Source organism: Diadema antillarum, unplaced genomic scaffold (genome assembly GCF_040938485.1).
Source record: "Diadema antillarum isolate AM-2024a unplaced genomic scaffold, OU_Dant_1.0 seq00001788_RagTag, whole genome shotgun sequence".
Taxonomy (NCBI): Eukaryota; Metazoa; Echinodermata; class Echinoidea; order Diadematoida; family Diadematidae; genus Diadema; species Diadema antillarum.
This window is the reverse complement of record NW_027272466.1, coordinates 247186-262010: the sequence shown is the minus strand read 5'-3', so window position 1 is coordinate 262010 and position 14825 is coordinate 247186. Positions and strand designations below refer to the sequence as shown.

The following is a 14825-nucleotide window of genomic DNA, read 5'->3' as shown; positions in this document are numbered from 1 at the left end:
GAGACAAACTGGTATGCAACACAAAACCCTCACGAGTAAGTAGTCTACAACCAAACAATCTGATGCAACTGCCTGCCTGTACTCCTTCACAAAAGATGTGTAAAAGGCAAAGATGGAAAGTTTCTCAGCTAATCTCTCTTTCTTTCTCTATCCTTTGTTTCAGTTACTATTCTGTCACTTTGTCTGCCAGCTGAGCAAATTGCTCAGTACTTAAGTGTAGTACACAGATGGTTACTTATTTCAGATATCGCATTTCAAAAGCATACTCATTTTGTCACACTGAGTCTTTGCATCAAGACTATCATGAAGGTTGTGTATTCCTGTCAAAATGAGGTGGAATAGTACACTCAACTGGGCATATTAGAGGCACTGGGATAGCGCTTTCTGATTCGGTGAAGACATAGACAGGATCGACACCGTCTGTCCAACAGCCAATCAACGTAGTATCTTCTCCCCAACTAGCCTTTCATGGCAAGGAATTACTAGTCTGCCAAAATAGCCTTGCAATAAAGTCTGGGATCTCTTTTGTTTTGTTTTGTTTCTTTCTTTTTTTGACACCTGTTCCACAAGCACAACACCACTTGCTTTGCAATACCTCATTATGAATATAATGTATGTTTGCACAACAGACTCCCTGAAGACATAAGTGAGCATAGGAAACCGCACTGACTAACCTGTGCCAATTTACTATGTAGAATACCTGTTTTCCAAGCATGCTGTGGCTTCATCACTAATGTTATTATGGTTTCACAGTCAAAGCATAGCAAGAACTTGAATCTGGCGATCCAGTCTCCTCAGAAGCTACCAAAATACATGTACCCGGTACATGTAGCTTGGTCCAATGTGGTTATAGTCTCTTGAAATGTTTGAAATAAATAAGTCAAGTGATTTAACATTGTACACACTATAATCTTGAAATACCTCTTTAGAAACACCTATTATCTGTAAATTCTGTTTCTTACCTTTTTTGATCCCGGAAATCCTTCTGATTCAGTGAAGAAGTAAGCAAATGGCAGTAGCACAAAAAGACACAGGTTGGAAAACAGGAAGATCAAATTCCACAGACCTGTTGATTACAGATATCAAAACAAAACAAAAATGATACAAAATGACATGAAATGACAAATAAATTCCAAAGTTATGGTCACTAACACAAACACATACAGGTATATACTGCTCCTGTATAATAGAAAATAATTTACAACATCCTGAGAGCACAATATATGATGTATCATAATTTTGGAAACAGGCATTTATATAGAATGTTAGTCATAATGCAAAAGCAGTCACATGTAAAGGCAGTTCTTATAAGAAACATTTGTTCCTTGAATGTAATGTGCACTTGCAACAGAAAGCACAGCCATTTCTGAGTGCTGGGCAAAATCACACTTTTGAATGGATTTGGTCTCACACTCATGCCACATTCCTTAAACTTTTTTTTTTTACTGTTCTCTTTGGTTTTTTTTTTTTACTGTTCTCTTTGGTTGTTTTTTTTTTTTGTCACAGACAGTGTTGACACAAAAATGTAATAATGATCCTAAACTCTTGGATACCATCTAAACACTCTTCATAGCTTTCTACACAAAAATGTAACTACCAGGTATGTACGGTTAACTTGATTCATCGGGAGGATTAATGAATGTGTACAGAGTGATTATGGATGATTGGAATTTCATTACTTGTGGGCAGTTTCATGAAAAGGAGGCATTTCAAAACAACATTGAATTTGTGCATCTTGTGCAGAAGCAGTACAGTGCAATTCTAATGTAACATTCGAGTGACAAGAGTCTGCTAATCCTTTGATTGACCATGGTCTGGTGGGCACGTGTTGATTTGCAACAACTCCATCAACTTCACATTTGAATGTGAAGATCTATGTAAAACAACAATCTCACTACCACAGTCGGGAACTGACCGTGTATCAGGGATCCGTTCAGCCACTTCATGTAGAAGCTGTTGGGATACTGGAGAAGGACCTCGTTGCTGACTATCGAGAGGGGAAGGAGGAGAACAGCGCCCCCGGAGACGGCTGTCGTGAAGGTACAGAGCCAGAGTGCAATGCTGTAGACCATGGCATCCTCCGAATCAGCTGCAATTCAAATCACAGTGTGTGTAAGTCATTACAGTACTGCACAGCACAGTAAACAAGTCTGGCATGTGCATTTCCAGACAAAAGTCTACTTTAAATACAAACAGACATTTAAATAATCACTACCAGTCCTACACATCTGATCATATTCTCATCCTTTTGTCATCTTGAATTGGCAATAACAAATTACTGACAGAAATATGACTTTCATATTATGATTTTTTGCTCCAAGAGCTGTAAAAAATGCTTCACAATGAATTGATATCAAACATAAAATGGTAATATTGCAAGGAAACACACTTTTTGGGCAAATCTAATGAATGGTCTCACATTCAATAATCCAAGAGGATTTATACCACGACAATACATCAATCTTTATATCATTCCTTCCATGTAGGGGAACATACAGTACATACTTCGAAGATGCGATATTAAAGGAATGTGTACAAACCAGAGTAGAGATCTTCTTTGTCCGTTCTCCTTTTGAAATGGCATATTATCAAATATGATGACAGGTACAGGATGCCAAAAAACAGGAAATCAATCTGAAAAATAAAAGAAAAATCACAATGACTGAGTGAAAGACTATTCATGTGATCACAAAGATAAACAATGTAAGTTTAATAGCTGAAGTGACGATCATACCCCTCAATATACAGTAAGTCTACCCTCCACCTGCTTAAAATTCTTTCTTTTTTTAGGTCATATATTCACAAAGCATCTATCATTAGTATCATCTGTTGTGTTTCAAAACATACTTAAAAGATGACTTGGACTTGGATGATTTAGAAGCCATTGGGAACATCGAAATACACTTACGTACATGTATGTAAACATGATGTAGTTGTGACCAATATCATTGTTCACTGAAAAAAAAAAGTTGGGAAGATACAAACTTGCATAAATTTCCCTTTAGAAAGAACAATAATTAAAATTATCATTCTGTTTTGATATCATTTCATTTTGTCACTGCCAACTCAAACATCTTAGAGTGAATCGCATATTCATACCAGCAAAACAAGATACACTGCATGCTCACAATGAACAACAGACAAACATTCTGTTGACATTGTAACACATCCCTTCAGTATTAAACTTTTTTTACACTCACACAGTTTCATTGCAACTGGAGAAGTGAAAATGTTGGAGATAATGAAAATAAAGAGTGGTGGATAATGCTCTTTGTGACATTTCCTCCATTCCCTACTTTAGAGTAAGTTCCTGTGATGGAAACACATACAGCTCTGTACATTGTATGTATTCATTGTGCAAGATCTACTGTACATACATGTACCATGGATACCAAATGAATACAAACACACATTGTACAAAATGTGCATGTTATCATCACACATTTGTATACACACAAGCACACTCACAACCACACACACACAAACACACACACACACACACACACACACACACGCACACCATATACAATGTACTCATGATATTCACAATATCTTATTTAAAAAAATCAAGCGCATTTCAAGAGCTAAAAGTGTATTCAGTAGCAATGATACCTGCATCATTTTCTTTGCTCAATTTTTCACGAATGAATTACATTGTATACTAGTTTCTGGTCAGTTTCCCTTTGTTCCCCCTTTTATATAAAAAGTCCTGTTTACCTTTGGGAGCAGTAATCTTAAAAATGTTCAAGATATCACATTTGATGCATTGTGTAGGTCAGTTATATCACAAAAAATCCTACCATATGAAATTTTTGCATTAAAGCCTTATAAGCCTACAATACAAGGAGATACACACACACACACACACGCACACCATATAAATGTACTCATGATATTCACAATATCTTATTTAAAAAAATCAAGCGCATTTCAAGAGCTAAAAGTGTATGAGTAGCAATGATACCTGCATCATTTTCTTTGCTCAATTTTTCACGAATGAATTACATTGTATACTAGTTTCTGGTCAGTTTCCCTTTGTTCCCTCTTTTATATAAAAAGTCTTGTTTACCTTTGGGAGCAGTAATCTTAAAAATGTTCAAGATATCACATTTGATGCATTGTGTAGGTCACTTATATCACAAAAAATTCTACCATATGAAATTTTTGCAATAAAGCCTTATAAGCCTACAATACAAGGAGATACATCACTATTTTTCTCGATAAACCATAACTGTAGACGGCTTTAAAGTCTGGAAACATTTTCATTATAACTATTGTTCACATTTTGTATAGTACTTAACATTGATTATACTGATTCAGATTTTTACATCTTTGGTGGTTTCTATCCCTAACTCAAATTTTAGAACTATTTTGAAGCACTAATGCTGGGTTTTTGTTTCATCTGCAAATGGTAAATTATGCCTTTAATCTAAAAAAAAAAAATTCCATTTCTTTTTCTTCTATTCTATACTGTGTACCTTCTTCTTCATACATGCATTGCAAATTTACAAATAAACATATCACTTTAATCATACAAGGGAAACAGCATATAAAAATCAGTAAACATCTTAATGTGCTGTCCTTTTTGTTATTTTTGATCTGCATGTATACATTTTACCTATCATCGAGTCAAAATTGTTTGTGTTTAGGGCAGGGATATTCATTTTAAGGCACACAAATTCTTTAAAAGCCGAACGCAAAGGACTAGGACTCAAGCATGTGGCGCATGGTGATCATATCAAAAGCAGCTTGTTCCTAACAGCAAGGATGTACAGTAGTCATGGCAACACTGACATCATAGAGTAAATTTTTGAGCCCCTCCATCAAACGTCATTCAGAGGCACACAAATACTGTATCACTTTGACACCGTTCATGGGCAAACAACACAACAGAAGCTTGTTAAAGGACAAGTCCACCTTCATTATCATGTGGATTGATTGAATGCGGCACTATTAGTAGAACACATCAGTAAGAGTTTGAGGAAAATCAAATAATCTGCTTAAAGTTATGAATTTTGAAGTTTCTGCTCAGTCACTGCTGGACAAGGAGACTACATAAGACTACAGTTTGTGATGTCATGTATAGAATGATATAAAGAAAATTCAACATATATGTATTTTCACTTTTCTCGCATATCAAAAGAACACTTGACTTGCCTCTTTCAGACGGCAGGGGGAATGAATATTACCCTCAACATACGCCACTGACAAGTCAAGGAAATGTGCACTTAAAAAAAAAAGTAAAATTCTCTAAACATGTAGGGGCAGTGATTTTCCGTTTCAAAAAATTGCCTTTTCCGTTTCAGAAAATCATGAATTCCGTTTCAACATGGTGAAAAAACGGAAATTCCGTTTTCCCATAGGAATTGTACATACAAAAAATGCAAATTCCGTTTACATGTATTTGCATGCAAAAATGGAAAAAAAAAATTAAATGATTGCTATTTGAAGTTTGTGTACCTGTGTAATCGCGTATACATCATACAGTATCCTTTATGCATATTGTATACATACCTGATGATTTGTGCGGTCTAGAACTGATGTTCAGTGTCTGCATTGTAGTATAGCATTGTGATCATACGAGTATTTTCTGGAGTAAGTTTTTCTCTCTTGTCGGTCAAGATATGCTTGTATTGCGAGAAGCTCCTTTCCACGTCGACACTCGACACTGGCATCCACATGGCATCTTTTGCGATCCTGGCAAGATGTGGGTACCGGCTAGACATTGATTCCCAGAATCGTTGGAGATCAAGTGGGACTGGTATTTCCTCTGCCTTCAACCTGGTGTACATCGACCACTCCTCCACGACAGCTGGCTCCAGATTGCTCAACCCTGGGATTGTCTGATAGTCACCAATGTCAAGTGAAATGGATCCCAGCTGCCTGGGATCAAATATGCGCGCTGCCTTGTAGAAACTGAGAGCGGGGTGTTGTTGAACATGTTTGTCAATTTTCTCCAAGGCTCTCTGGAAGACAGACCTGAAAGTTTTTGTAATTCTGTCCCTATCCCCCTTTGACTTCCGCTCCAGCAACTTGTCAGTAGCGTTCCCAAATGAAGTCTTCTCCGTGCCAGCAACAAGAGATGAACGGACATCTTGAATTGTGTTGAAGACTGTGCAAGCCAAGGGATTGTGGGTGCCTTCCAAGCTGGTTAGTACTGCCACCAGCAGTGAAGATTGTGCCGTGATGAAGTTCATAATCAGCTGCAACTCCTGATAGATCTCTTTGTTTGTGAGCAGCTCCAGGATGGTTTCCACTGCAATACCCTTGCTGTCTTCCTGTTTGAAGAAACCCTCATAGACGTGAAGATGTGTCAGATGATACTTGACAGCGTGAAACCATGAGTTCCATCTTGTGGACACAGGTACTGGTGGAAGTTTGACCTCGTCTGGAGGGAGATATTCTCGAAGAAACTTGAGATACCTTGATTTGCGAGCTGGTTTCTTGTAGAAAGCGGACTTTATCATTTTGACCAGAGTGTCAACTCTACCAAACTCGACATGGTGTTGGAAAGCTTCTGCTCCCAAGTTGATGATGTGTGCCAGGCAAGGCACATGAATGCTCTTAGGAAACAGTGGCTGGAGGACCTCCCTGGCAGCTTTTTTGCAGTAGGCTGCACTGTCTGTGACCACAGCAATGACATCATCAAATTTAATGCCCACGTTCATCAAGGCCTTAATGATCGCTTGGCTCAGCGTTGAATGGTTGCAAGCCTCCATGGTGCAAACATCGATCAGATAGTATTTGCCCCGCACTCCCGCAATAACATTCAATATACTACAGTCTCTGATGTCCGTTGTTTCATCTGCGATGATGGATACTTTTTCATCTTTGACAGTTTCCTTCAGAGCTTCAAAGTGAATTTCAAACTGTCTTGGAATGTATACATTTCTCAGTGTTTCAGCTTTGGGTAAAGCGCCACCTTGGCTGCAGTGTTTCTCTACGAACGGTCTCATTTTTTCAACTTTGTTGAGAGGAATATCAGCCATTGTGCACATCTTGACAAAGTCCAGAATGAACGCTTCTCGCAAATCCTTCGATTTGACAAGAACATCTAATGTTTTTTGCCGCTTTGTGTTTGACTGAGACTGGCCAGATGACCCAGGAGCTGACAAACTTGATTCCTTGTTTTTGATATGTTTTTTACTTTGTAGGTGATCCTTAACTGTGTCCAATCGTACAAAGTCCACACTGTGGCTGCAGAATTTACAAAACATGACTTTCCCATCAGCATAAAAATCATTGGGATATTGGTTAGCCCTTGCAGTTGCAGACAAAGATGACAGAGGTTTTTGCTTCTTTGGCTTTGTAGCCATAATGAACGTATTCCTGTCCAGTTGAGAGTTGACCTGTTTGAGTGACAAGAAAATGAAATAGATTTATGACAATTTCAAAGAAATTTGTAATGACTTATGAATGTACTCTATTTTCTGTGATGAAATGTTCATGTAATTATATTCTAATGACAATAAATTATTTATGATTATTTCTTTTTTGTTGTATTTTCTGAAAGTTCGTCAAAAGATTTTATGTACATGTAGTTTTATCCTTAAATAAAAAGTAAGGCTTACCGGTATTGACTCAGTTTTATGTCCTGATGATTGTCTGCTTTCTGATGAATTTTTTCATGTAAATACCCAAGTTGTGATATAAATGAAATATTATATAATTTATGTAATCATGATTGTACATTGCCTTTAATTAAGCTATGATTACATTGATCTATTTTATTTTTAATGCAAGTTGAAATGAATAAAAAAAAGAAATGAAGTAAATTCAAGACTTCTTGACTTATTCATTGTGTATTGTGTTTATTGAATGCATGTTTATTTTGGGGATTTTTTGTGTTTCGGTTTTAAGTGAATTTTCAGCAAAGTTGTTTTTCTTTGTATCAATTGACTTTCTGCTACTGCATCCCTTATGCCCAGTTGAATCACGGTCAATAAATTTGCTTGTAATAATGATAATGCTACATTCATAAAAATAAAAATAAAATGAAATAAAAATGAAAAATCTTTATCAGTTGTCAAGTAGTGTACTCTCATTTCGAATTATCTTGTGAATATTTTATATTTTCCTGTGCTATTCAATACTAAAAGATACAAATATCTTTCAAAAAAAAGCCTTTCATTTAAAGACTTGTCGAGGTTCACCAACCTTTGAATTGGTAACGAGTCGGATCACAGGGACTCTGATATTTACTGGGCTAGCAGTGACATGCACTCGCCTGCACTAGATGAACATCGATAAATTCCGACCAAATAGAAACCTTGTTTTTTTTTCCTTTAAACTTACAGGTGTTTTAATTTCGTGCAGAAGTAATATTTTACTTATAAATCATGAAATTCGGTCAATATGATTTGAAATAAGTTGATCTTGATTGATCATTGATGTCCCTTCGGCTTTCGGATTCCCGCAAGTCCACCGACGCGTCGCGGCCTTGCTAAAACGGGAAGGGTAGAAATTACGCGTGCGTCCTCTCAGATGGCGAGTGAGCGCATGGTTTCAATTCAAGCGAAACGAATCGTGGTGCTTATCATTTTGATTAGGTCTTTAGCAGTTTATTTTTCTTTAAATCATTTCTTGGGTCTACAATAAACATTGTTTCAGCAACCTTCATAAACAATACCTGCAGGAAAGGAAGCAAAGACGAAAAAAAAATATTCGTAATTTCATAAACGAGAGCCAGACCTACCCCATACCGCAGGTATTTGTAAAGAACAATTTTTTTGGCTGTCCGTGCATGATACGCGTACACGATCTAATCTTCCATGCCGGCCGCGATCGCGAGCGCTGCAGACCCGGGGGAAGCTGAAGGGGCGTCAACTCACTCAATGCGCGTGGCCAGGAAAGTGTGATTTGATGCCATATCTAAGTTAGATATTGATATACTATGGCCTGAAAATCTCAGAATAAGCAAAATACTTTCCTCAACATTAGACTTAAAATAAATTTATAAAGTGTTAATTTTTGTACATACCCGTTAGACTCTGCTCCAATCCAAGACTGACGGAAGAATCTTCCAGAGAGCTCATCAGCAATCCGATGCAAAAAGTTGAATTAAAATCCGAGTGATATTATGCGTACCGGGTACGTGCATGCAAAAATACACGCACGTGTGCGGTAGGCCTACGTACGTACTAGCGCCAGCTGCGCGTAGATTTATACCCATGACCATTAATTGACGAGTGTTTTTAAACCTTGTGTTAATATTATTTTTTTTTTTGCTTATTTATCTTTGGATTATTGCGTATTTATATTAAAAGATTTTTTTTCGGTGAGGCAATGGGAGGGAGGGGGTTACTATTTGGGTGTCGTCGGGCCGACGATCGAAGAAAACTGACCAGCAAATGTCAATAATTAAAATGTGAAGTTTTCTGAGGAAGCGATGGATTTATCATTTGATCAAGAGCATCATGTACTCTCGCCCGCCCATGATACCCAGCTCCCTTGCTACCTACACACATGCGGACACACACACACACACACACACACATCACAACACGGAACACTAGTTGCACAGTTAACTGACACAAGTATAGTAATCAATGTTGTTGTTGTTATTTGAATTTATTTGGCGTTTATCATTCCTCAAGGAATATTTACACCAAATCAATATTCATACAATCACTTTAAATTTTTCAAATTCTACCCTATATTATTTTCATTTTATTGATAAATAATTCAAAATAATACATTATATCAAAATGAAATCTCCCTCACTGGCCTCGGTTCGAGCTGCCCAATCGACGATCGTATTTTCTGGCCAGCCCGGCTCGGTACCTTGAGCAGACTTCTCAAGGTACAACATTCCAACACAAGCAACCTCTGTACCACACACCCATGAAGACAAATGAAATGAAACATCAGTATTACAATTTATTTATTTCGACTGTCAAAACATGCATCGTATATAAACGTATCACACACCTTCATAAACTCACATTGAACATTTCAATCGTTCGTAGCAGAATGAATTAAATGCCGCGGCGCGGCCAAGATCAATCTCATTCTAAAGATGTACATTTGTACATTCATCGATCGTTTAGCCACACATGAGCGGTCGTTCTATTCACATGTGGCTAGTGGCTCCTGGATATCCCGCCGGTACATGTTATTCTTATTGTGCGATGCGAAGGATAGGGCAGAGAAAAACAATCTGAGTACGTAATGTCGATGTCTAGTGGAGTCTGGATGATGCTATACTCTTTGATACACACCGACAATATCACAGTGACTGTGATCCCGCGCTTGTGCGTACATGTGCACGGATGATGCAGCGCATATTACTAGTATACACGTACATTCGACCCATGCCCACGCTACGGTACGCATGCACCACAAGTCCGAGCGTAAATGAGCATGCAACTCCGCAATCGCAAGGAGATTCTGATGTGCAATACATGCATGCAGTGCAGATTATCTGGGCACATGAGCTGTTCTGGCCTGTAGCTGTCATCGTAGTGCTAGTGCGGCGGGGTAATTTGCAACTAACACAACTTGGCTTAGAAACTCAGTCTCCGTAGTTTGTGAATATCGTGGACATGTAATAATGATTAATTTACAGTCTCTGTTTGATTTATTTTTACTTTTATGTGTTTTATTTTGTTGAAAAGTGATTTTCCGTGATTTTCCGTGTGGATTATTTTTTCCGTTTCAAATGGCCGTTTCCGCGTTTTCCGTCCGTTTTCCGCGATCGCGGAAAATCACTGTCCCTAAACATGTATTTTCCTATCGTTCTACGTATGTGACATCATACACTGTCGAAGTCTTCTCATCCAGAAGTGACTGCACAGATACTTTCAACATTCATAACTTTTATGCAGATTGTCTGATTTTCCCCAAATTCTCACTGATCAGTAATTGTGTTCTTCTAATATTGCTGCATTCACTTAATCCACACATACATGTACATGTATGAAGGTGGACTTGTCCTTTAAGACAACTCTTTTCATCTCTCGCCATCTCTTGCATTAGTGGGAAAACCAATCGCTGAAGCAGACATGGCCCTAACATCTTCAAGAGACAAGTTTGCAAACTATGCAAAGCACCTGGAACCCAAGTAGTGTTTGGAACTACATGTAGACTACAAGAAAGCCTTTTAAATAGTCTCTCATATCATCGAGTGAACACATCAGTGACGGATCTAGAAGGGGGGGGGGGCGCAACCGGCGCACACGCCCTTTCTTTTTCGTTAAAAACAAAAGAAATAAAAAGAAAAAATTAAACGAAACCTGGAAGTGGCACCAGAAATATTAGTTTCTGCCCCCCCCCCTTTACAAAATTCCTGGATCCGCCCCTGCCCATACAATTGTAACAAACGTGTATCCAGCAGTTGTACAGTTGTAATTGCAGTGAACAGTGTACATTGTACCTTCAAAAATTGGTTTGAATGCACAAATACACAATGTAAACTCAGGTGGCTGCATAATTGCTACCAAGTCATTGTCTCGACATGTTTTCCAAACAACATTAAAAAAAAACTATCACTCAGTTTTGTATCAATCATGAATTGTACCTCTCAGTACAACTTCATGTTTGTATTTATTGCGACTACATGTGTACTTTGTGGAACTGAAACTGTACCAATGTGATACCAAATTACACAGGACAGTGTACATTGTATGTCATGAACTTCATTGTCTTTTCCATCTTCCTCATCTTCCCTGTCTCTTTGAACTTACTTTCTTTGCCACCCCTTATTAGTGACACTGAGATCTGAACAGAGACATGTATAAAAATACTTGGAATTTAAAATAAATTATCACAATTTAAAAATTAACAAGGAAAAGTAGAAATTACGCAGTGCGTAACATATGTCCCCGCCGGAAGTAGCATTTTGTAACAAAATGTGCAATATAGGTAAAAAATCAAGGTCAAAGGTCAAAGAAGTCAAAGGTCAAAATTCTGTGTAGAAGTTTTGAAGCCCTCACCTAGTGCCATCACATAAAGCAAATGGAATCGAAATTGGGTTAGAAATGGCGAAGGAGTAGCATTTTGTAGCCAATGTACAATATAGGTCAAAAATCAAGGTCAAAGGTCAAAGAAGACAAAGGTCAAAATTCTGTGTAGAAGTTTTGAAGCCCTCACCTAGTGCTATCACATAAAGCAAACGGAATCGAAATCGGGTTAGAAATGGCGAAGGAGTAGCATTCTGTAGCAAAATGCACAATATAGGTCAAAAATCAAGGTCAAAGGTCAAAGAAGTCAAAGGTCAAAATTCTGTGTAGAAGTTTTGAAGCCCTCAACTAGTGCCATCATATAAAGCAAACGGAATCGAAATCGGGTTAAAAATGGCGAAGGAGTAGCATTTCGTAGCAAAATGTACAATATAGGTCAAAAATCAAGGTCAAAGGTCAAAGAAGTCAAAGGTCAAAATTCTGTGTAGAAGTTTTGAAGCCCTCACCTAGTGCCATCACATAAAGCAAACGGAATCGAAATCGGGTTAGAAATGGCGAAGGAGTAGCATTTTGTAGCAAAATGTACAATATAGGTCAAAAAAATCAAGGTCAAAGGTCAAAGAAGTCAAAGGTCAAAATTCTGTGTAGAAGTTTTGAAGCCCTCACCTAGTGCCATCACATAAAGCAAACGGAATCGAAATCGGGTCAGAAATGGCGAAGGAGTAGCATTTTGTAGCAAAATGTACAATATAGGTCAAAGGTCAAGGTCAAAGGTCACGACTGAAATTCTGTGTAGAAGTTTCAAAGCTCCCATGTAGTGCTATCATATAAAGCAAACAGAATCAAAATTGGCTCATAAATGACAGAGAAGTAGCAAATTGAAGATTTTGATCACACACGGACGCACACACGGACACACGGACACACGGACGGACGGACGGACGGACGGACGGACGGACACACGGACACACACACGTACGGAGCCCGTTTCATAGTCCCCTGCTCGAACTCGTTCGGCGGGGACAATAAATGGCCAACGGTAGCCACTGAGTGTAATGCTTTTTTGATCCAATGTAGGGGGGGGGCGGATTATATTTGTGGTACAATACTGTACATGTACATTACGTTGTACAAACTATACATTTGTACAACTGCATGTGGGTATTTTACATAACCACCCAATTCGGGAGACTTACATAATGTATACAGTCATTTTTTTGTAACAACATGAAGAAGTAATCAATTTTCAGGGAGTCTTCCACAGAATCAGCAAGACTTACAGCTGTAGATAGAGGAGCTCTGCTGATTAACTTCATATTGAGCCAGTGCATACATTTTTGTATCAGAGTACATTAAGTACAGTTGTAGATGTGCAATAAACCATTATGTGCCTTTTGTGAAACATAAAGTGCCTAGAATGCTACTCATTCTTTCTTTCTTTCTTTTTTATTTAATTCAGACTAACTTTTAACTGGTCTGGGATTGTCCATAAATAAGCTCCCACACATTCTCCCATTTGCTCTCATAGGAATTTTTCCCCCAATACACGAATGGCATGAGAGATGGTCAACACAACAGCTTGTTTTTATCCCAGGTGGTACATTATACAAAGTATGTTTCTAGTTTGTAGCCAGACGATATATCAGTATTGCAAATAAGTGGCTTAACAAAGATTGAATTTGAAGACACAAAAGTGGCTTTGAGGCATCCATAAAAATGGCATGCTACATGTACATTGTACATGTATGTACAATGTACTATACACTACAATGTAAACTTGTGCAATGTTAACTTACATGTACACCGTAGGTATAAATATACACATACAAAACTGTAGGCTCAATAGTTTTGGTTGAGACCTAATTTCAGGTCTCTAACATTATTCTGGTGAGATAATGAGAAACATCTTATGAAATATGAAAGAGCATGTAATTCCATGAGGAATTCAATGTTTATTTGATGAAACTGGTTTTGAAATGGCTGAGATATCCAAAACAGAGCAATTCTCATAAAGTGTGGGACCCACAGTTTATTACGATCGCTTTGTTTTACTTTGTTTCTGGATGTTTCAGTCATTCCCAACCGGATTTTCATCAAATAAACTTTGAATTCCTCTTTTTAATGGTACAGTGTATGCTCTGCACTATTTCATTAGTGTTTTCGTGGTATCTCGCAAAAAGTTAAAAGCCAAAGTCTCATCTCCACCATTACTGTACCATCCCTTTAAAGTCATGTACATTTATGCACAATGTACATTGTACCTGTAACTGGAAATTTGGAAAACTTTTTTTTTTTGTGAAATACGTGTATTGTTCAAATTTCATGTTCCACTGAAAATTTGGTGATTACCAATTACCAGAACATTGTACTCTCATCCACTTTAGAAACAATTAACAAGCGACATTTGCGGAAATTGGCTCAGCACCAAAAAAAATAAAGATAAAACAATAAAAAACTAGAAATGTCGCTACAGCGACTGGTTATACCCCCGCCAAACAACATTTCATAAGCTTTGGTCAAAACAACATTTCATAAGCTTTGGTCAAAAAACTGAGGAAGTAGTTAAATCCGCAAGATCTTTCCTTGATCTTCTGCCATTAATATGCCGTTACCATGGCAACGTACTTTCGGGTACTGTCGAAAAATGCGTCTTGCACATCTACAACCAAAGGCACACATCTGTACCAAGTTTCATGGAAATTGGGCAAAAACTGAGGAAGTAGTTTGCAACACAAAATTTTCCATCATTTTGGCTCATAATATGTGAGCTGTTACCATGGCAACATACTTTTTGTCACTGTCAAGAAATGTGTCATGCTGACCTATATCCTAAGACAAACATTCAATATGAATTCCATGAGAATTGGAAGAACACTGATGAAGCAGTTTTGCCATGAAGCATTTTGCCCTATATTTTACCAATAA

At 37.8% G+C, this 14825-nt stretch overlaps 1 protein-coding gene across 1 annotated transcript; it reads right to left on the bottom strand.

Moving 5' to 3' along the window:
• Positions 1-5531: 5531 nt before the first annotated feature.
• On the bottom strand, positions 5532-7316 carry LOC139712298 (uncharacterized). Its single transcript, XM_071624137.1, has one exon. The coding sequence runs from the start codon at positions 7314-7316 to the stop codon at positions 5532-5534; it is 1785 nt and encodes a 594-aa protein (XP_071480238.1).
• Between the last annotated feature and the right edge of the window lie 7509 nt (positions 7317-14825).

Coding starts and splice junctions, on each gene's coding strand:
- LOC139712298 (XM_071624137.1), bottom strand. CDS start 7,316: ATGGCTACAAAGCCAAAGAAGCAAAAACCTCTGTCATCTTTGTCTGCA.